The following is a 24,143-nucleotide window of genomic DNA, read 5'->3' on the forward strand; positions in this document are numbered from 1 at the left end:
ATAGTTGAGTGAAAGGATGAATGGGTGAGTGCAAGGGTGAATGGATTGATGGGTGAGTGGATGAATGGATGGGTAAAAGGATGGGTGGCTGAGCTAAAGGATGGATGAGAAGGTGGGCAGATGGTTGGATGAAAGGGTAGATGGATGGTTGAGTGAAAGGATCGATGGATTGTGGATTGATAAATTAATGGGTGGGTGATGCTCAAGTGAAAGGATGGATGGATGAGTGCAAGGGTGGATGGATTGGTGAATATATAGGCAGGTGGGTGGATAAATGTATGAAAGAGTAGGTGGAAGGGTGAATGGATCAATGGATATGAACATGGTTGAGTGAAAGGATAGATGGATGAGTAAAAGAGTGTATGGATGGATGAGTGAAAGGGAGGAAGGATGGAGTAAAAGGGAAGATAGCTGGATGGATGGATGAGTGAAAGGATGGATGGGGCGAGGTGGATGAGTGAAAGCATAGATGGATGAGTGAAAGGGTAAATGAACGCGTGGATGCATAGTGGATGAATAAATGGATGGATGGGTGAGTGGATGGATGGACAGGTGACAGGATGGATGACTCAGTGAAAGGATCAATGGATTGGGGGATTTATGGATTGATGGGTGGGTGGATGGTTGAGTGAAAGGATAGATGGATGAGTGAAAGAGTGGGTGGATGGGTGAATAGATAGGTAGGTGGGCGGATAAATGCATGGAAGAGTGGATGGATCAATAGATATGTGCATGAAAGGATGGATGGATGAGTGAAAGTGGGGATGGATGAGTGAAAGGGAAGATGGCTGGATGGATGGATGAGTGAAAGGATGTATGGGGTGGGGTGGATGAGTGAAAGCAATGATGGATGAGTGAAAGGACAGATGGATGGGTAGATGCATGGATGAGTGGATGAAAGAATGGACGGGTGGAAGAGTGTGTGGCTTACTGAAAGGATGGATGGATGAGTAAAATGGAGGGTGAATGTCTGAATGGGTAGGTGGGTGGATGAGCAAGTGGATGGATGGATGAGTGAAAAGGTAGATGGAGGGATGGATGACTGAAAGGATGGGTGGATGGATGGCTAGATTGGATGGATACGTTTGCTGAATACGTTTGGAGATGGATGGTGGATGGACGGACTGACAGAATAGTGAAATACTGAATGATAGATGAAGGAATGAATGGATGAAAGAATGTCAAGGTGAAATAGTGGTTATCAGCGGGTGGATGGAAGGATGAAAGGATGAATGGATAGCTGTTTGGATGGAAGAGACAAGAGAGCCCTCCTGGAGAGGGTAGCAATACCACCCTTCACACGCTCGTTGCCTCAAGAGCTTTGGTTCAAGGTGGGGGTTATGTCAATGTTCTAGCTCCTCCCTTGCCTCTCTGGCTCTGCTTCACTCTCTCACTCTGATTGGCTCCCTTGCACCTCTTTCCATCTGCTTCTCCCCTCCTCTCGCTCTCGCTTCAAGCCTCCGTACCTTGCTTCTGGCCTATCTCCAGCAGCACGGGCTCGCCGATCTCGATGAAGAAGTTCTTGTTTTTCTCGTACTCCTCGTCGTCAATGATTTTGATCTCAATTAATTTCCTGCGCACAAGAAAGACAGACAGAAAAAAAAGTCTTAAGATCTGATACGTGCTTGAATGTCTCCGGTGACTAAGAGCCATTAAACGACCCCAAAGACCCACATATGTGATTACAGAGGGCAGATGTCACATCTGCAGCTGAGAGGATGTTGAGGATGTGACAGTCACCCCCAACGCTTCCCTGGGGGCTAGAATGCTCTACAGAGTATACACAGGATTTTGTGTAGAAGCTGATGTGAATTAAATGGCCCTGGGTGGGTTATGAAGGTCTGAGTTCTTGAACCTGGAGTAGATTCTCTGAAACCCTGCTGAGTGAAGTTCAAGCTACATAAAACAGCAAAGAAATAGGGAGTCAGACACGGTGTGCCCTGTCCTCTCCTTTTACTAATTCAATAAGTTAGTTAGCCTTATCTGTCCCCGGCTTACTACAAGAACAAGCCTGTTCGTCCAAGGGCATTATTGTATAACAACCCCACTCCTGTTCCTCCAAATTCATCATAACCATTCTCATATAGAGCAAATGATAACCATAGACTCATTCTGCTGAAGAGCCATGCACGTGGTTCACAGGTTGAAACACATTGACGCATTGAAAGAGGACGCCCACCTTTCACCGTCATTGGATCTAGAGAAAAAGCTAGGGGGCATATTATCAAGCAAGGGCGATACATTATCGCCGCTTTTATCGGCAGGAAACTGCCAACAAAAGTGGCGATAATGGGCTTGATAATATGCTCTATGGAATTCCAATCGAAGCTCATGTTAAATGTGAAGGACATCTAACATGAGCCTCGATTGGAATTCCATAGAGCATATTATCAAGCCCATTATCGCCACTTTATCGGCAGTTTCCTGCCGATAAAGTGGCGATAATTTTATCGCCCAGGCTTGATAATATGCCCCTAGGAACTCTGGGGCACATTATCAAGGAGCTGAGTTAAAATTATCGCCGCTTTAGCGGTAGAAAACTGTCGGTAAAACGGCGATAATGGGCTTAATATTACGCCCTTGAGAATTCCAATAGAAGCCCATGTCCCCGGTAGCTTGTCTCCTTTCTGGTGAAGAATTGGCTTGGTAGTTTAGTCTGCCCTGTTCCCATGATGCACTGGGCCAGGGACAGACTGATTTGCATATAGCCAGGTTCTGAGCTGGGATGGTGCAGTGAGATAAATAACGGTGATGGATCAAGCCCTGATCTTTGGACTGGGTAAGAGTGGTCTGCTTAATTCAGACACTCTGTTCATCACCACCCCCTTTTTTGAATCGTTTTTGGCCACTATAGGTGTGGCAGGGTATACTCAGACATGAGTCCCTTTCTCACTGCACCATCAGGATTCAAGCAAGCCGGGCCGAAGAAGGCTGAAATGCCAGAAACCGGTCCCCGGTAGCTTGTCTCCTTTCTGGTGAAGAATTGGCTTGGTAGTTTAGTCTGCCCTGTTCCCATGATGCACTGGGCCAGGGACAGACTGATTTGCATATAGCCAGGTTCTGAGCTGGGATGGTGCAGTGAGATAAATAACGGTGATGGATCAAGCCCTGATCTTTGGACTGGGTAAGAGTGGTCTGCTTAATTCAGACACTCTGTTCATCACCACCCCCTTTTCTGAATCGTTTTTGGCCACTATAGGTGTGGCAGGGTATACTCAGACATGAGTCCCTTTCTCACTGCACCATCAGGATTCAAGCAAGCCGGGCCGAAGAAGGCTGAAATGCCAGAAACCGGTCCCCGGTAGCTTGTCTCCTTTCTGGTGAAGAATTGGCTTGGTAGTTTAGTCTGCCATGTTCCCATGATGCACTGGGCCAGGGACAGACTGATTTGTATATAGCCAGGTTCTGAGCTGGGATGGTGCAGTGAGATAAATAACGGTGATGGATCAAGCCCTGATCTTTGGACTGGGTAAGAGTGGTCTGCTTAATTCAGACACTCTGTTCATCACCACCCCCTTTTCTGAATCACAGTAGAACATGGGCTTCTATTGGAATTCTCAAGGCCGTATTATCAAGCCGATTATCGCCGCTTTAGCGGCAGTTTTCTGCCGCTAAATCAACGATAATTGTAACGCCGTTCCTTGATAATATGTCCCTCTATACATTATTCTGCTGTTTTCTCTCACTGAGAGGCCTCCTTCTTCTACCAAAATTTACAATACCCATTAAGGCCCTTGGAAACTACTGTAGTAGTCAGCATAGATAGGGGTTCCTCTTCTCCCCTGCTTCCTAATCGGTATTGGGTCCATACCATACGACAATGTATATGAACTTGTCATCAATGTGAAACAAACATACAGTTATACATCACACAAGTGTATCGAATGTGTTTATATTTATCATAGTGAAGGAGTGCGTTTTCACAAATACCAATTATTCATATTTCCTCTGTAAATTTTCCAACTCGCTTCTACATTTACATCACATTTAAGGGTTGAAATACATTGTGGAAACTTTTCTTTTAGAAACTCAAAATGATTTTTCCAGTCTAGGTCACCACTTATTCGTGTTGTTTAAAGAACAGTTTTTTTTTTACTTGATGGCTGGAAAGCTTTTTCATTTGTTTTCTTGGGCCAAAGGACCCCTATTAGCCTTAATCGGGTCCAGCCCCGTGTTGGTGGGCAGGCATCCCTGGTCTTCATCAGTAATTAGCATTGTTGATACTGGCAAAGAGGCTGAGATATTTATATACTAGGAATACACAGCTAGATGCATCAAATTGAGATTCCTTAAATGCAATGCATGAAAGTTTTAAAAATAGAGAATTCGCTAATAGGGCACGCAAATTACCATGAAGTACAACTTCATGGTAATTTGCAAAAACTTTGAAAAATGCACTAAAGTGCATTTTTCAAAGTTTCATGTTGCGCGCAGCATGTGTGTGCGCAACATATGTGCACAGATCAATTTCAGGGGTGCAACAGGGTGTCCTTTGGACACCCCTGCATCCTTGAAATCGCAATCTCAATATGCGAATCGCTAATTGCGATTCGCAAATTGAGACTGTCTTCCAATTAATTCCGATGGGCCTCTAGGCCCATAGGAATGAATGGGGAGGTATTCCTTAATTGCGACTCGCAATTTGCAAGTCGCAATTAAGGAATTCTAAGAAATCGCTATTTTTTAAGGGATTTCTTGAGGCATTTCATTTTGCTATTCCTTAATGGCGAATCAGTATTTTTCGCTATTAAGGAATCGCAAAATGGGTTGTTGATGCATCTGGGGGATAGGCCCAGATGCATCAAGGTAAAATCCGCTCGCAAAGGGGCAGATACTCAGAATCTGCCCCTTTGCGACTGGTATTTTTGCATTTGGGATGCATCATCCCAAATGCAAAAATCGCAAATTAAGAATTTGCTAAATTGCGATTACTTGCATTTAAGGAATCTCAAATTGAGATTCCTTAAATGCAATGCATCAAAGTTAAGAAATTTGCGATTTCACTAATAGGAGTGGCAAATTACCATGACGTTCAACTTCATGGTAATTTGCAAAAACTTTGAAAAATGCACTTTTGTGCATTTTTCAAAGTTTCATGTTGCGCACACATGTGCACAGATCATTTTCAGGGGCGCAACAGGGTGTCCTTTGGACACCCCTGCACCCTTGAAATCGCATTCTCAATATGCGATTCGCTAATTGCGATTCGCAAATTGAAAATGTCTTCCCATTCATTTCTATGGGCCTATAGGCCCATAGGAATGATTGGGGAGGTACTCATTAATTGCGAGTCGCAATTTGCGAGTTGAATTTAGGAATTTTAAGAATTCGCTATTTTTTGAGCGAGTTCTTCTTGCATAGCATTTTGCGATTCATTATTAGCGATTCCTTATTTTTCGCTAATAAGGAATCGCAAAATGGATGCTTGATGCATCTGGGGGATAGAGTTTTGCACTTGGAGGCAAAAAAAATGCACAGGTAAACTCTTTAAAAAAAAATACTTAGTATGGATTCTGTGCCGGGAATGATGTGGGTGGGGCCCGTCGGGATCTGGCAGCTGTCACTGAGCTATATCCGGGACCCAAGTCGACGTCAGTGAAATGTGCGCACAAGGTCCGGGAGCAATTTGCCAGCACAAAGTCTGGGCCCAACACAAATGGCTTACTTAATGGGCCATCAGCAATCGAGGAGAGAAAGACTCTTAGCTTGTCACTTTCCAAGTGCTTGAGTTGAAATACGATTTAGAGGCAGGTGTTTGGTTTTCCAAGTTCCCTATGGAAGAGGTAAGTGGGCATTTTATGAAAGTCAGATATATTTGTCTTTATGAGTAATTACACTAATAATCATTTCTCTATCACTTACAAATACGCCACACAAATTACCATCCAAAGGAACCACTTTTAGCAAACTTAGATTAACGAAAGAATGAGAAAAATACACAATTTAGGCTTGATACCTATCCCTTGCAGTTTCATCCAGCTCCTTGATGCCGGTTCAAAACTCGCTGAGCTATATTACAAAAATTATAACTTGTGGCCTGTAGGTAACACAGGGCTCTCTGCCGCAAAAGCACCAATCCACTGAGATGTCCACATAAAATACACATTACAACGCAGCTGTTTCCATGCATGCCATTACAAATCATGCATTACAATGCAAGTTCCATTACAATACGCAGCCTTTACTACGCTTTTTTTTTTACTAAGCATATGCTTTTACCACACATGCTATTTGCAACGAATTTTGTTGTAAAGTTGTGGATGGTAAAGGCATATGTGTAGTTACTATGAGTGGAAACAGCTGCGTTGGTAGGCAATCCACGTTGTAACAGGAAACGGAGAGACTCTTCGCTTCCTCACAACGACGTGCACCGCCTCAGATGAGCTGCCCGCACTAGGAGAGAGGTAAGGGGGATTGGGCATGGGCCGGGCCCGGGGGGGCTATATTTTAGGGGTTGAGTTAGAGAAGGGCTGGGGGATGGATGAGCGCAGGGGTAGTGTTTTAGGGTTGAGGGTTGGAGAAGGGCTGGGGGACAGGCTGGGGGAGCACTGGGGTAGTGATTTAGTGTTTAGGGTAGGGAAAGAGTTGGGGGACAGGGGAGGTCGTGCAGGGGTAGGGTTTTAGGGTTAAGGGCAGGGGAAGGGCTGGGGGTCGGGGTGTAGCGCAGGGGTAGGGTTTTAGGGTTTAGGGCAGGGGAAGGGTATTTATTTAGAATGTTTGGGAGCCGGGGGTGCGCCAGGTACCAGGATAGGACTTTAGGTTAGGGGTCAGGGAAACATGGCACGCATATGCCTTTAACATACATGCTTGCTTGAAGGGGCCCATGAAGGGGCCATGGGGGATCGCATGGGGTTTTAGGGATTAGGGCAGAAGAAGGACTGGGGGCCAGGGGTGTGGTGCAGGAGTAGGGCTTTAGGGTTTCGGGCAGGGGAAGGGTATTTATTTAGAATGTTTGGGAGCCGGGGGTGCGCCAGGTACCAGGATAGGACTTTAGGTTAGGGGTCAGGGAAACATGGCACGCATATGCCTTTAACATACATGCTTGCTTGAAGGGGCCCATGAAGGGGCCATGGGGGATCGCATGGGGTTTTAGGGATTAGGGCAGAAGAAGGACTGGGGGCCAGGGGTGTGGTGCAGGAGTAGGGCTTTAGGGTTTCGGGCAGGGGAAGGGTATTTTTTTAGAACGTTTGGGGGCTGGGGTGTGCAAGGTACCGGGATAAGAGTTTAGGGCATGGGTCAAGGAAACATGGCACGCATATGCTTTTAACATACATGCTTTTACAGCAAAATTCATTATAAAGGCATGCGTGATACAGGCATATTAGTTGAAATAACGTGGTAAAGATTTGCGTTGTAATCGGATTTGTGTTGTAACGCATGTGTTGTAAACGCATGCATTACAACAGAATCTGATGTAACGTCATACAACCCTACAGAGGGAGCAGAGCATGAAAGTCCAAGAGAGAGGCTGAACATCTGGAAGTTTGGCAGCAACTACCATGTCCTCTGTAGGCTGTGGAGGTGACCCATCTTGCTAGAGGCTGAATTTCGAACCATCGACCCGTGAGGGTCACCTCAGCTAGCCACCTCACAGCTTGCACGGCCTTGCTCGGACAAAGCATGCTAATGTGTCCAGTACAGTTTGAGCTCTCTGACTGCCCCACCTCACATGCATGGGAACGACCATCACCTATTTGGCAGGCGGGAGGAAAATGGTATCGAACTGTGTTCTCCCGCATAGGTCAGTCGTGCTTTTAATCCACTTTCCTGCAACACGTGGGGGTCAGTGCTCCACACGTACGTGGATGACACCCAAATCATGTCTTCTAACTTCCTGAAAATAAATGCTACCAAGATCAACATGCAATTAATGCCCAGAGCACTTCTCATGGCCCCCTGGCCTTCATTTATGTAGCTTCCTCCATCCCAATCATGACATCCATCTCAACACCAAACTTTCATTTCACACACTAGTGACAAAAAAGTCCATTATGTGCTTTGTCAACCTCAAGAAACATTTACCTTACATTGATAGCAACTGACACAGACCAGTAGTGAACGTTTTGATTCAATCTAGATTGGATTATAATAAAGCCACTTATTTTGCCATAACTGAAATATCTCATGACATGGTTGGATATTAATATTCTTAGCAATCCTGCACTGGCTACTCCTTCCTTTTAAAGTTGCTTTCCACCCCCTTATAATCGTACATAAGTTCTTAAATCCCCACTGTCCAACCTTTCTACCCTCCAAATTTTTGTTTTAACCGCCAAAGAAAACTTTAGGTTCCACCAATCAGTTCTTAGTAACTGTGCTTACGAGCTAGAACAGTTACATACGGGGGCACGTCCTTCTCCACAATGGCAGCCAGCTGCTATTATCTCAAAACCTGTTTTGATCAAATACAGGATAGCAATCAACATCTAGGGGCATATTACCAACAACTAGCGATAATTTTTGTCTCTAACTTGTTTAGAGACAAAAATTATCGCCGCACATCGGCGATTTTTATCGCAGATAAACCTTGCTATTAGCAAGGTTTATCGCAAATGCGATAAAAAACGGCCGCAATGCATGAATATCGCTGAAAAGTCAGCGATATTCATGCATTATCGAGCAAATGCTCTTAGCCATGTTATCCACCTCCCATTGGATAACATGGCTAAGAACTGCTCAGGGCAGGTGTTAGCTTTTGGAGATATTCGCGCTTAGCGCGAATATCTCCAAAAGTTGGTAATAGGAGATAGCGATGTTAGGGACTGTTTCCAGTCGCTAACATCTTGGCACGCCCACTTTGCATCTCATTAGTGATAAATATCACTGACATGCAAAGTGGGGCCCAAGATGGTCGCTATCTCCTACTAGCTGTCACTAACTGGTGTTAGCGGCAGCTAGGTAATAGGGAGATAATTTTATATCCGCTTTCTTGGCTTTTAAAGCCAAAAAAGCGGAGATAAACCCCCTTGATAATATGCCCCCTAGTTCTTTAACCAATAACTTATGGTTCTTCCTTTTTAGGGTTGTTATTTTAACTACTCTATGAACCTTAGTGTAAGCGTCTACAAACAAATATAGCACAACATGAAACCTGTTTTATCTACTGACCTGGGTGCACACAAAAATAAATTAAAAAGCAACGGTAACACAGAAGACTCAATAAGCTTGAGTACATCAAGAAAGTGGGAAATTGAAGGACTCGATTTTGAGCTGGTCGATTTACACTATCGGCACAACCCAGGTCACGAGCTTGGTAGAATAAGTTATATTTAGGGCTCCCGGTTTTATGGTATTTATTTTTTTGTGATTTCCGTCTGTATTTATACATATTTATTTTTCGCTAATTTTATCTGTATTTATCCATATTTATTTTGGATTTTGTGGAGAAGTTAAGCTGAAATTACTATTTTTCCACAATTTTTTAACCTATAAAGATGCACTCATGCGTGAATGTCTGCCAGGTTTCAGTGCTGTGAATACACGCAAAAGAAATCAGTGCACTTATATGAAAATATGCAAATTTCATTTTCAACCTTGTGCATATCTACTGCTGTTAAAGCCTCTTTACTAAAATTCCTTTCTTCTGTAACCCCCTTTTCTATCAATTCACACATCATTGGCCTGGCAGTCATAGTAGACAGTATTTAGAATGACTCCAAAAGCAACCTAAGTTCCATTTTGATCCACATTTAAAAGTAAATACAGACAAGAAAATGATTGTTTTCTGTCTGTATTTATCTGGAAAAATCAGTAAAAACGGAAAGCAGGGAGCCTTAGTTTAATTGTGCACAATTTCAATCAGTCCTTCTAGTAAAATTATTGATATTGTTTTAGCAAAACACAACTGATTAGTTACTTCTTCACACAAACCAAAATCAAGCAGATCTTTGTTGAATGGACATGGCTATGTGCGATCTGAAAAGACACTGTGCAACAAACTGTTGAAGGCATTTTGCGCACAGATGGATTGGAACTTCATCACTAGTTAGACAGGAAAGTTAGGGAAATTAGTTATCCTTTGAACTTCTTTGAAGGAATCAAAGGCAAACTTGAGCCCCCCTTTCTTGGACCTCTAAGCGCTTGACCAGGACTGTGTGGTCCAAGGTAGGGAGAGGATTCCCCTGCGCCAGGTTCCCATGGTCTATTGATGCGCGTTCAGGTAAGGCCGCTCTCCTTTGGGCCCCAGAGCACATTGCTTGGAGCCCGTGATAAGAATTAACCCTTGGCAGTGAAAAACAGACTCCACCATCAACCACCCACCTTATCACTTGGTTTCCCTCCCCAGTATGGCAGCCAACTTTCCATTATCACTTTCCAGGACACTTTGGGGGCTTGTGCTTTTATCAGGAAGATCTCCATATGGGTATATGCCAAAACTTTCTGAGTTAAGTTAGGGGTCTTGTCCCATAACACCCTAAAATAAATTAGGCCCCTAATATCTTTAACAGATAAAACATGTTGTATAGCGGGAAGGCTATGAGTCTTGAAACAAGCAGCTCTGTGTTGCAATGCAGTTCTTCTTCCTGGCCAGATTGTTTGTTCTTGGGCAAATAATGCTCTCGCTAGGCCTGATTCTACTAATGGGCTGGTTGGACATTCTCTGCATGTTATGGTTTGATGGTAGGCACCTGCTAGTTTAGGACTGTTTCATTCTCACTTTTTATACTCTTGGGGCCATATTACCAACAAGTAGCGATATTTATTGCTAAATAGGCTTAGCGACGATTTTTTTATCGCTGCCTATCTCTGGATATGTTAGCGGAGAAAACATACTATTAGCAAAGTTTTTCTCCATTGTGCTAAAATATCCAGCGATAGCGACGAAATGCGTGAAGATCCCTGAGAATACAGCGATATTCACGCATTAGCGACAAAATGCTCTTAGCCATGTTATTCACCTCCCATTGGATAACATGGCTAAGAACTGGTCTGGGCAGGTGTTAGTATTTGGAGATATTCGCGCTTAGCGCGAATATTTCCAACGCTACGCCTGCCTTGCTAATAGGCGATAGCGACGTTAGCAACTGCTTTCAGTCGCTAACTGGTTGGGTACGTCCACTTTGCATGTCATTAGCGCCAAATATCGCTGACATGCAAAGCGGGCCCCAAACCGCTCGCTATCGCCTAAAAGCTGTCGCTAACATCAGTTAGCGACAGCTTGCTAATAGGGCGATAGAATTGCCTATCGCCCCCCCTTGGTAATATGCCCCTTCCTTTTTTAGCACCTCTAAAGGTAAACATTTTTTTTAATAAAGTGGCCTGTGTAGGACATCTCGTGTGCTGCACCCCCCCCCTCCCCCTCTCGTTGGCCGGTTAACAAATGCTGGGCCCTCACAACAGCGGCTGTCCCCAGTGTCACTAATGGGTCACTGCAAAGGCTACTCCAGACTTCCAAACTTGCCCGTTTGGTTTATATCTCTTATGATTAGCCAGGTTGCCTGCATCATTCCTTTAGTAAGCAAAAAACATGTTTTTTTTTACATTTGGCTTCCTGCCGAAGATTGAGCTGGATGCAGGACAAACATTTAAAATGAGGGACATTGGTGCACTGTCAACTTACTGCACCAGGCCCATAGTGGTGGACCACGGCTGAGAGGTCCGTGGGAGAAGACCCGCTCCTGGGCCTCGCAGTACTGGGCCTTGGGTGTGAGGCCCATGAGAGACAGGCCAGTGGGTATCAGTGGTGCCAAGGGCAAGTAAGGTAAAGCGGTCACCTCCTGTCCCTGGTGACTGGCTGGGCAGCAAAATTATTATTATTTTTGAGTTTTATATAGTGCTAGCTAGACCCGAAGATATCAGAGCGCTTTAGTATAATCCTAAGTGGGGTATGCTGGCCCCTAGTCCCCCCTGGGCCTTGGTGCACCGGCTGCACTATTGATAGCCACACTTTGGAGATGGTCTCATCACTTGGTCCTCACAGTGGAGAAGTGTGGCTCACTGGTTAGAGGAGGCATACCCTGAAGCAGAGGTCAGACCCGGGACCAGGGTTCAATTCCCGACGTGGCAGGGTCTGAGCCCAAGTGTCCATGGACTTGACAATTCTCACTTCGGTGCCTACTCGAATCATGGGTTCACACTCTGCAACTCTGGGCAATAGCTTGCTTAATCTCCACTACGGCCCCCCCGCGGTGGGATGCCTGGCTTTCACCTTGGGTATGCCCAGTACGGATTATCTCACAGGGAAAAGCCAGGACGGGTTCCCAATGCAAGCGCTGAGATGCCCAAGGGTAAGTCGAGCGCTATATAAGAACACACATACATACAGGCATTGTCTTGTGCTGTGAGGAGCGAGTGAGCCCCACTACCACTCTCACCCATCAACTAGCTTTGCGCGGCCTAGGGAAGGGTGCCCTCTTTTTTCTCCCCCTCAGGTGGGGCGCTGGGTCATAGTTACAAGGCCCTGGTTATTAAGATTTTTGCAGCTATGATTGAGCACTGTGTGTCCAGCTGTGGGAGCGACAAAAGCAAACATTTAGGGGCTTATCTACAAGCCCTTTGCACCGTTGGTGCGTCACTTTTAACATGGGAATCTAAGCAGGGGTCGCTGGGCAGCAGCCCACACTGCTCATGACTAGCACCTGACCCAGTGGGTAAAGAATTTTAATGAAAGAGGTGGAAAGACAGTGCACGGGAAAGGAGAATGTGTGTGTAATTGTGTGGTTGCCTACAGTATTTGAACATGTTTAGAAGTAAGACAGTTAGCGTAAGGAGAAGAGGAGTAAAAAAGAAAAGAGTGTATGGATGAGACAGCAAAAGGTAGCATGAAGGAGAGAGCACTGGCTGCTGGCATGGCTCGTGGGTGGGGGTGGGGGCGGGTGCTGGCGAAGGGGTCGCGAGGGGGGTCATGAAGGGGTGGCTGGGGGTCGCTGCGAGGTGTCGTGTGGGGGGAATTTAAAAAAAAACCTTTAGGCCAGGTCCTGCGTCTCTGCTCCTGCTCTTCTGTCTCCAACTCCAGGAACAGGAAGAAAGCAGCCAGGCTCCCTCTCCTAAGCCAATGACAGCACTACAATGCAGTGATTGGTCTGAGCACCTTGACACAGCACTCAGCAGGAGGCGGGAGGGGTGGGCATGTTCTCCATGCAGGCTGTAATGCAGCCTGCATGGAGAAAGGGGAAAGTGAGCATGACTGGTTTGGGCGCCCCAAGAGGGCTGAGCAAACAGTAATTGAGCACTTAGGAGTGGGCAAATCACTCCTCCCCCGCTCTGAGAGAAAAGCAACCCCCACCTGCTCGCCCCCAAAGCAGGAGGACAACAGAAGCATAAAATGATAATAACAAAGTTATTATCATTTTATGTTTTTTCTTCATACTGCTTAAAAACAGTGGGGTGACGCTCCTTCGTCATAGCGGGGGAGCCGCCACCGGGAGAGAGAGTGAAACGTTGCGCAATGTGAGAACGGACTCTGTAAGTAAGAAGCAGTGCAATCTAAAAAGTGCAGCAGAAAAGAGTCCATGTAACACAGAGGAACCATACAACGAGCAGGAAAGGGAGAAGGTGCATACTGCAGAAAGAAGGAATAATGTGGGGGAAATGGAAGGTGTGAGCACAAGGCACAAGTCCTAAAAAAAGAAGTGGGGGGACGCTGATATCTCAATAGGAAGTGACGTCATGAAAGGTGGCTTGCACCATCAGACTCATTGCCTCCCCTCGCTCACCCCTTAGATGCGATTGCATCAGAGAAGCCAGTGCGTGAGCAACGTTCTGAATGAGCGCCGATCTCGCCCCAGAGAGGGCAAAGAGTGAATGTGTGGCTCCATTTGCTCCAGTTATCGAGCTCCTGGTAAAATAAGCGGGGGGACACAGTCCACCCGCGTGATACCCTGACTCGAGCCCTGTGTTAGCAGGAGAGAAAGAGTGGGAGATGCCTGCTACCTTGGCGCTCGCTGACTTCCGCCGTGGCTCCGTGTGGCCTGTCAGTGAGCGCTCGCGCTGACACCAGCTTGGCAGGATTGGCAGCAACATTTTTACGGCAAAGCTTGTTGGCTGGAGGCTCTGCAGTTTCATCAGTGACCCAGCCTGCAATTGCAGTAGAAGGCACACAGGGGCATATCACCAACAACTAGCGATAATTATCGCTATGTTGGTTTAGCGGCGATATTTTTATCACCGAGCTGCGGCGATTTTTATCGCTTAGGAACGTTGCTATTATCAAGGTATATCTCCTAAGCGATAAAAATCGGCCGAAATGCATGAATATCGCTGAAAAGTCAGCGATATTCATGCATTACCGAGCTAATGCTCTTAGCCATGTTATCCACCTACCATTGGATAACATGGCTAAGAACTGCTCAGGGGCAGGTGTTAGCTTTTGGAGATATTCGCGCTTAGCGCGAATATCTCCAAAAGTTGGTAATAGGAGATAGCGATGTTAGCGACTGTTTCCAGTCGCTAACATCTTGGCACGCCCACTTTGCATGTCATTAGTGATAAATATCACTGACATGCAAAGCGGGGCCCAAGATGGTCGCTATCTCCTACTAGCTGTCGCTAACTGGTGTTAGCGACAGCTAGGTAATAGGGAGATAATTTTATCTCAGCTTTCTTGGCTTTTAAAGCCAAAAAAGCAGACATAAACCCCCTTGATAATATGCCCCTCTGTCACTAATTATGCGGCAGAGGGCGGACCCACAAATGCCGTTTAGCTATTCGCCCCATGAAACTTAAAGAAGAGCTGGAAATACCCCAATTATTTGAGGTGAGGATCATTTACTATCTTAACACAGTCCTCAAATGTTTGGGAGTGTGTTTGTTGGCCTTAAACAGAAACAATACCGGCATGTCAGTGTGTGAACTGCGTTCGTAAGAGCCCCTGAAATTCAAGGGCACTGACAGATGGGGTCCTTAATCCTAGTTTTTGATAGCAGTGTCCAGCAAGTCTGGCAAGGACCCTACTTGTCAGATTGCCCTTATTGGGTAATCAAAGACTGCATTAATTGAGTTCTCGATGGTCCTCTCACTTTTGGGCAGGCGCTACTGGGCCTGCTGCACTGTTGACAGCTACACTTTATGCGATAGTGCCAGAGGAGGCTGGAAGTTTCCTGGCCATTCCTCTGACAGATTCCCCTCCACAGGTCTTGCTCTTAGAGATGTTGGGGCATATTTACAAGGAGTTAACGCCACCAGAATGTTACTTTTTCGGAAATTCTTGTGGCGTTAGCTCCTTCGCCTTATCTACAAAGCGGCCTTAAGCCACTTAACGTGGCTTAACGCCACCTTGTAAATAAGGCCCCTGTTTGCACAGCACTTAGAGTGAAAGGGGCGGTCAATAGGTGTTGCAGTGGGCATTTTGCCGCAACACTCATTGATTTTTGAGACTGCCCATTATTTACAAGGTATGGGGCAGTGCCAAAAATTCTGCCAGAGAATGCCTGCTTAAAGCAGGCGATATGAGGAGAACTGTTTTATTTCACCTCGTATTTCCACATGTGCTGCAGCATGCATAGATAGAGCAAATCGCCTGTAAAGATTGCTTATATGCAGGAAGGTGTCCCATAAACAATTGCCCCTGCAGCGCAGGCACCCTAGAAAAATGGCACTAGGGTGCCAGCACTGGCGCTAAGCAGCTTTTTTCGCTCCAGCGCTAGGGGTAACACAGTACTAGTCACATAACCAAGAAGAACTAAAGTGTAAATCCATACATATTTATTCAAGAAGATTTGCGGGGGGGACGAAGTCCTTTGTGCCCTATGGGCGTTGCGCGCCTGCTTGCGGACCAACATTTCTCTTAGGGTTAGTGCAGAAACATGTCATTAAGATGTTACTAAGATCTCTAGGATGAATTGACTCAGCTTTGTAAGATGTTTGCAGATTCTGAATAGTTTGTGTGGAGGATTCTCAGAATTTGGGATGTAGTCAAAGACAAATGCTGCCTTTACTCTTTTGCATGCAGCAGTTCAGCCTCTGGAGTGTATGTGACAGATGCTGTTGGAAGGAGATAAAGTGCTTCCCATTATCTTTTCATTGGCCTGTCCTTTTGTTTAATGAGGTGCAGTGCAGTGCTGTTTGTACATTCGATCACCACTGTTACTTCCTTGACCATAAAACCCTCTTACAAACCAAGGATAATACCTTGACCTATGCTTTTAAATCAATATACACCAAACTACGGAGTTCTTCCTTGGATCTATTATTGAAAGTAATAAAAAGCAAGTTAGACCCGACATTAACTTATGGGTTCGCAACCCCAATTGTCTTTTTGGTCCCATTTTTTAAAACAATCATCCCCGAAACATATAGAAACATCGGGGCATATTAACAACAAGTAGCGATATTTATCGCTAAATAGGCTTAGCGACGATTTTTTTATTGCTGCCTATCGCTGGATATGTTAGCGGAGAAAACATGCTATTAGCAACGTTTTTCTCCATTGTGCTAAAATATCCAGCGATAGCAGCGAAATGCGTGAATATCGCTGAGAATACAGCGATATTTACGCATTAGCGACGAAATACTCTTAGCCATGTTACCCACCTCCCATTGGATAACATGGCTGGTCTGGGCAGGTGTTAGCATTTGGAGATATTCGCGCTCAGCGCAAATATTTCCAACGCTACGCCTTCCTTGTTAATACGCGATAGCGACGTTAGCGACTGGTTGGGTACGCCCACTTTGCATGTCATTAGCGATTAACATCGCTGACATGCAAAGCAGGCCCCAAACCGCTCGTTATCGCCTAAAAGCTGTGGCTAACATCAGTTAGCGGCAGCTTGCTAATAGGGCGATAGAATTATCGCCACTTAGCGGCCGAAAACGGCCGCTAAATCGGAGATAATTGCCTATCGCCCCCCTTGGTAATATGCCCCATCGTTTGCTTACCACCAAATGCTTTGTAAAGTTAAATTAGGTTGGCCTTTGGATTGTGTAATCAGTTGATAGCAAGACAACTACCATATGTCAAAATGATGCTTAAAATGAAGGATTCGAACACCAACACGCTGGGCCTACGTATTTGGTCTGAAATATCTATCAAAAATATAAGTTCCAAAAACCCATGATATGACTTATTAACAACCTCCCTAAAATCACAGCAATTAGAAATATGTTGTGATGGCAGAAGAAATCATAATGTATTTAGTATTTAAACAAGGAAATAAAATCGCAAAACATATATTTTCTTGAAGACAGCACTCTTTTAGCAAACGCTTTCATGCATGCCCTGTGATGAACTCATATATGATGCTCGGACACCAGTAATATCTGCTGCAGACCTTTGCTGTAAGATACAAAGTAAAACTTTTGCAATATCGAGTTAGGATATTACCTTCTTAAGACAGACCTTTTCCATGGGTACCCAAAGATGTGGACTCAGATTGAAGACTAAGGGGCATATTTTCAAGGGCTATATGCCACAGGAAGTCACTTTTTGTGACGTTCCTGTGGCAATAAGTCCTGTGCCCTATTAACAAGACGGTGTTAAGCCACATTAACCCTTTCGATGCGGATGACAAAGCCAACTCGTCATGGGCGTTACCTGCGCTGCGCGCATGACGAGCTGGCTTTGTCACGTTACCCGCGATTTTCAAATTTCAGCGCACAGCGGGAAAACCCGCTAGTGCACATGCGGTTAAGTGGCTTAACGCCTCCTTTTAAATAAGACCCCCATTCACGCTACACTTAGCGTGACATGAGGTGGGCAATGGGTGCTGTGGTGGGTATTCTGCCGTAACAGCCATTGATTTTGACGCTGCCCCTATTTACAAGGGTGGTGTAAACAGGAGGCAGGGAAAACCTGGTCTTAGCCTGGTGAAACGAGGTGAAATGTATAATTTCTCCCCGTTTTTGCTGTTTCTATGTGTGCTGCATTGTGCAGCACACACAGAAACAGCAAATCGCCATGAATGATTGTTTATGAGTAGGAATGTGTCCCGTCCTGCACATAAACAATCATTTAAAAAAAATGACGATTTGCAACTTTTATGTGCGCTGTACAAATAGGCACACATAGGAGTTACAGATCACCATTAGTGATTGTTTATGTGCAGGAAGGGGCACCTTCCTGCACAGACATAAACAATCATTCCCTTAACGCAGGCACGCTTGCACTTTGGTGCAAGGGTGCCTGCGCTGGTGCTAGGCAGCTGAGTTTAGCTCTTGGGAAAATGCAGGGAGGCGCTGTATTGTTGTAAATACGGTGCAACCGTGAGTTTTCAGAATGGCGGAGCATGGTGTTAGCAATTCTTGCTTAATGCCACGCTTTGGACATTCCCTTGTAAATATGCCCCTATGTTGCTACCCTTCAGAATCAATTTACATCTGTTATGTGCAAGTTCCGCCTTCAACCAGGAAAGAGAACGCCTTCTTAAGCCTTTTTTTCTAATGATGAACATACGTACCTGTCGCCAAACCGTAATTGCTTGCTTACACAGCTCAAACACTCAACTCAACTGCACATATATTACATTTCTCACAGCGGTTGAAAAGAAATTAAACTAAAAGGACATTTTAATATAATTAACTTTTATTGTGTTTTGCACAGCACATCGCCTTTATTTTACTTAAAATTTTGATTCTCCCTTTTATACTTTGAAGATGGTCATAAAATTATAATGATTGTAATTAACTGAACAATAAATGACTTACTTACTTCGTGCTGTTTTTTCTCTTGCAATACTTGATAGAACCAAGCACCAGCTGATCTAGTGCAGTGGTGACTTTATTTTCCAGGTGCTCAGGGACTGAAGCCTTGGTTCTTTACTTTGTCCTTAAGTGAAGGTTGTAATTCCTGACCTTACAGTCCACCTCATAGCATGGTAAACAAATCCATCCTGGTAGGATGTTTCCAGGTCCTCACCTTTGTAAGTGACTCATGAAGTGGTGTTCCAGCCCTCATGCTCACCCCTGAATGACATACAGACACTTTCTGGCATCAAGACCTTCTTCCTTAGGTCATGTGGTCGCCACTTAGCATTAAGTGGGTTTACTCTGTGTACCCCAGAGCTAGCAAGAGCTTCCTTTTCAATATCTCTGGTAGAATCAGACCCACAATCCATCCTGCTCACATACACGTGGTCATCCTCTGTGGTTTACGTGGCCAACCTAAGTTACGTCTACCACTACCTGTAGAAGAACTTGCCCTTCCAGGAAAGCACAGAGGACAAAAAGGGAGATACACTGATAAGGAGGCTACCCTTTTCTTTTTGGGGCTCCATTAAATATTCCCTGCAGCCATCTGTATCAGGATTGTCCAACGTAGGCCGGCAGGGAACGATCCATGCCAGGTTTTCAGGATAACCATATTCAATACATTTACATACAGAGGGCCTCATTTATGAAAGCCTTGCGCCACCGGTGCGTTACTTTTTCCCATGTTAAAAGTGACGCACCGGCGGCGCAAGTCCTTCATAAATAAGGCCCAGTGAATCTAGTGAAGCTCAAATACCTAGTCAGTACTGCACCTGGAAATTAGGACGTGATTCCTGGACCTACGACATTCCTGGTAAAGGTCCCATACTGGTTTGCAAACACACAACCCCCCACCAAACCCCTCTCTATTTGGATTTCGATTTGTGGAAATTCAGCCTGCAAACCTCCAGAGGAAATCTTGAGAATAGCTGTCTGCAAAAATTCAAATCCCCCCTTCAGCCAATAGTTAATTCAATTAAACGCTTTCCCGTTGAGGAATGGAAGTGCTGCTGCAGGCTACTGAAGGAACAGAGCAAGCTTATGCTTGTTTCAAGTTTCAGAAAATGTAGAAAATGTGTGCATGAATCTCCAGGATGAGTCGGGTATTGCTTGCCCATGTTGGGGTGGTCCTCCGAAGATGCGGGGGTGGCAACCCAGCCACCGCTGCACCGGCAGTTGGACTGCCCTATTTGGACATTAGCGGTCGGACCATCACTGCACCGCCGTAACTGCCAGGGAACCGCGTTCCCTGGAGGCCCTGTGGTGGTCTGAGGGCTGCAATATACTGGGTGGTGCCCGGAGGCACCGCCAAGCATATTACAACTTTCTTTACCGCCAGCGATGTCATGGAGGTTCTTCCTCCATGTAACTGCTGGTAGGGAAGAAGGTAGTGCACCCTCTTGCCCCTGTGCACCGGGGTGCATGCAGGGGGGCACATGTAATGCCCCTGTAGTTTTGCACTCCCCAGTCCCTGAACGGGAAGGAATGCTAGACATGGTACATTCCTTCCTGCACAGGAACATACACTGGTGGTCCCACAGCTGTGCTGTTTAAGGCTCACAATGGGCCTTTAAACGACACCGCCCGCGGGACCGCCACGCTGCCTGCCCGCCAGATCACAAAATCACTTGTAATCTGGTCGGGTGGCAGCGACTCTTGGGGATGCAGGGGTGTGGGGGTGGCATGCTACCTTCTCCCCAACCACCAAAAGTTGTAATCAGGCCCTAAGACACTGCTGGTCGAATCACATCCTTTGCAGAGGGTGGGGCTTGTAGACCAAGGCCTTACGATTTTTAATCTACAGACCTTTGCTATACATAAATGCATTTAAATAATAATATTTTTTTTTAAACTGCCCTGACTTGTTCGTTAGTGGTACAGCTGGCTCGACCACTTCCTAGGTGGACAACCACACTGTGTTTTCTCTTTTTCCAGAGAATTGAATTATGGGGTGATGCTTAGATTACATACCACAGAGGGGACCCGCAAACGTTTTTGGTCCAGGGGCCACAAATACTTTTGAGTTGTCTGGCTACAGGAGCCTTTGTGGGCCAACATTGCTTAACCTAAAAAAAATAAACCTCAGAGAATTAATAGTAACGATGAAAAGCTGAAAGAAAGGACATGAGTGTCACTCCACCCCTAGAATCTAAGAAAAATGTTGGAATTTTCGATAACATTGTGACATAATGAACAAAAAAAAAGGATAAATTCCAGAAGTGGAGTCGTGAAATAAGTCTCATTGGCATAACGATATGTAAGATGAATTGTTTGTCAGCTTCCCCTTCTCTGCATCTCTTGGACAGCAAAGCAGAGAGAAATGGAGGAAAAAAATACCATAAACCCGTAGGTCAGCTGAGCCTTCATTAAACTTTGTACTTTATGTCTTTTTCATTCTTGTAACTCGTGTTAAATTTTCAGTTTGAAGTTTCATCTGATACAAGTTTTGGGTGAGTATCCCTTTCTGCGGCCAACCAGGATGCATTATCTGCCCCTTACATGCAGTGGCGGCTCCTTCACTAAGGCGAAGGAGTGTCACCCCACTGCTTTTTTGCAGAGACACAAAGTGAAAATAAAATGATAATGACTCACGTTATTATCATTTTATTTTCTCCTAAAGTGCGCAGTGATTGCTTGCCAGCCCTCTTGCGCTGCCCAAAACAGTCTAGCACACTCACATGTTCTCCACGCATTGCAGCCTACATGGAGAACATGCCCAGGCCCCCAATCAGCGTCTGAGTGCCGAAACATGGCACTCAGACCAATCACAATGCAGCTAAGGCAGCGTTGTGATTGGCTGACTGGTCGCCTGGGTGCACTTCTGGTAAAGTTGAGCGAGGGAGGACTACCGAGGAGAGGAAGCAGCGAAAAAGGTATGCTTTTATTCCATTTTTTTATTCCAGCTTCCCCCGTGTCCTCCCACCTCCCGCCCCTGCACCCGTACCTCCCGCTTCCTCCCCCTTCCTGCCCCCACCACCCTACCCCCGGTCAGTGCCAGCTGCCGCTGCTTACATGATTTGAACTCTGTCCAGAGATGTCTGGTTTTCAAGTTTAGCATCTCCCACCATTCATGCATCATGCATGTTTACTTTTTCCCAAAACCTTCCTAGCAAGGTACAAGTTGAGGGTCCACAGAAGTAGGCACTGCCCACCCACTATTTTCACAGAGTGGATGCTGTCTACTCTAACAAGAAGTTGGGCCCCACTAAAATCTACTGAAATGTAGGTGTCAGACTCAGAGACACATTCAGCTGTGCCTGCACGTTGTCTGTCTTTGTTCCCAGCAGCAACATGCAAGCGAGGATGGGGCTTTCTTATTTTAAATTCCATCCGTCCCAAAAATTGGCTGAAGTTAAGGGGCCATCAGGCCTCGTTTTGTTGGAGTATCCTGGTTGGGATCTATGGGGAGCCTCACACCTAGATGCAGTGGAGGGGAACCAAGGCACACAGATTGTTATCACTTCACAGGTACTCAAGAGAGGCAGGCTTTTGACTTTGTTCAGTCCCTGGATCCAAGAGATATGCTTGCACTGTAAGAATGTCAGAAGTGTTGGTTTGTCCCGGTATATTAACAAATAAAAATTTAAGTGCGACTATTTTTTTAATTTTTTTTATAGCACTACTTGTCCCAATGCAGGGTGTCAGAGCGCTTTACATGACACGTAAACATTATACATCGATAAATTGGGATGAGTAGAGATATAAAAGAAATAAAACAAAATAGTGGTATTTAAATTGGTGTTTGTATAAATACTGGTACAGACCCCACACATCTGAAATTCTTTCATTGCAATCATATGTGTGTAACTCAATTTACAGAATGTGTTACATAAGCTACTAGTCCTTCATAGCACACTGTGCTAACTGTGCTGTACTGGAAGGATTACGATTTATGAAAGACAAGTAGCAAAAGGAACTATATGTTAAAAGCAGTAACCCCATACATAACTACATAAATATAAAACAAAACTGTCATTTGCAGGAGACATATTAACCCTCTATGCTGCTTTGATTTCAATTTGGGACTAGACAAAACAGAGATCCCTCCTGCAAATGCATTAGCATCCTTTATTATTATTCCCTGAGATTTACTGGGCACACAATGATCTCTGCAGTAGGTGCCTGATAAGATATTCTAAAATATAGACATTGCAACCAATTAAGCAGAACACGTTTACTGCCATATTGCTCCTTGCTGGCAATTTGTTTGTGACAGAGTTAAAAAAAAATGTATATGGTGGGGCCCAGATTTTCTAAATCTTGTAATGCGCTCAGATATACTCATGATAGAACTGCTAAACATATGTCTGAGGTGTTGAGATCTCATGTCACTTCTTGTGGTGCCACTTCCTGGAAGGCCATGCGTTGTGATGACACTTCCTGTGATGCCACGTTCGATGTCACAAGGAGTGATGTCATGCGCCATGATGTCACGTCCATACTGCCTAACTTAGTTAGTTACCTGCTTCTTTTTAAGGAATTGTGCCCTGCTTCCATGGTTCCCATTTTGACATCTGCAAGACTTTTGTTATTACCATTTCATATGGCCTTGAATTAAAAAAAATATTTTACTACTCTGCATATTTGGATTGTGTCTTCTCACTGTGAGTATTCTCTTTGTACCAGGATGAAGTAAAAGATAACATATTGGAGGGGTGGGTTTTTAGCCAATAGTTATTTCCTGGAGTTTTTGTATACGTAGGGTGCATTGGCTTACGGGGTCAATAGCCTTCTTTCTTTTCAGGAGCAAATGGTCTTCTATTTAAGCCTGCCAATAGGGGCTTAGTAATGAACTTTGAGTTCAGGAGTGATAGTGTTGCATGTTTTGAATTCTTACTGAGTTGAAGGGCTGGTTGAGGGTTTGGACGTTTCCATGCTGATGTTTCTAGGGTGTCTGCTTCTCCTTCTCTGCCTCTCCTCATGGCCTTTTACTTCTTGTTTGTGTCCTCAATATATGTTTCCTTTCTGCTATACCATGACCTTCTTACTTGGACTGGCTTCTGCACCTGCTCTCGTCCACTGATGTGGGCTACTGTTTTTCGAGCAGGGGAGACTGATTTTGGTTGTTTTTGTAAGGATGGATAACTGGTGGCTGTTTGTATTAGCTTTAGCATTTATGGCTAGAAATGGCCACCTTCTGGAAACTCTACAGATTCTGTCTCCTGCCTTCTCCAGTCTAAAATCACCAGAATGAGTTCAGAGACTCTATCAGAAAATGAGGGTGTTCAAAATTCTACTCTCTTTTGTACACAGATATGGGTGCACATGGGAGGGGGGCATCAAAATGCTGCAGGCCAACAGCAGTCGCTTTTGAGCACACCAATCGCCCATGTGTGCATCTGTCATCCCCCCCAAAATACCACAACTCCTGAGTTTTGTTCTTTCACCTCATCCGACAGCTTCTTCAGTCCAATGTGAGGGACCACTCTGGGGTGCTTGTGCGGAGGAGTGCGCTCCCTCTGCTGTCACACGGTGCGTGAAGCTGGCAATTATCAAAGATGGAAATCACGCTGTCTCGCTTC

The 24,143-nt window shown here is 45.2% G+C and overlaps 1 protein-coding gene across 1 annotated transcript in view; it reads right to left on the reverse strand.

The window, feature by feature from the left end:
* LOC147663542 (sodium/calcium exchanger 1-like) overlaps nucleotides 1-24,143 on the reverse strand; it is a 126,769-nt gene that overhangs the window by 93,116 nt on the left and 9,510 nt on the right. The window contains exon 2 of the mRNA XM_086950376.1: nucleotides 1,467-1,573. Coding sequence (XP_086806502.1) covers nucleotides 1,467-1,573 — 107 coding nt within the window. The remainder of the gene's footprint in view (nucleotides 1-1,466; nucleotides 1,574-24,143) is intronic.

This window comes from Lissotriton vulgaris, unplaced genomic scaffold (genome assembly GCF_964263255.1).
Source record: "Lissotriton vulgaris unplaced genomic scaffold, aLisVul1.2 SCAFFOLD_958, whole genome shotgun sequence".
Lineage (NCBI taxonomy): Eukaryota > Metazoa > Chordata > Amphibia > Caudata > Salamandridae > Lissotriton > Lissotriton vulgaris.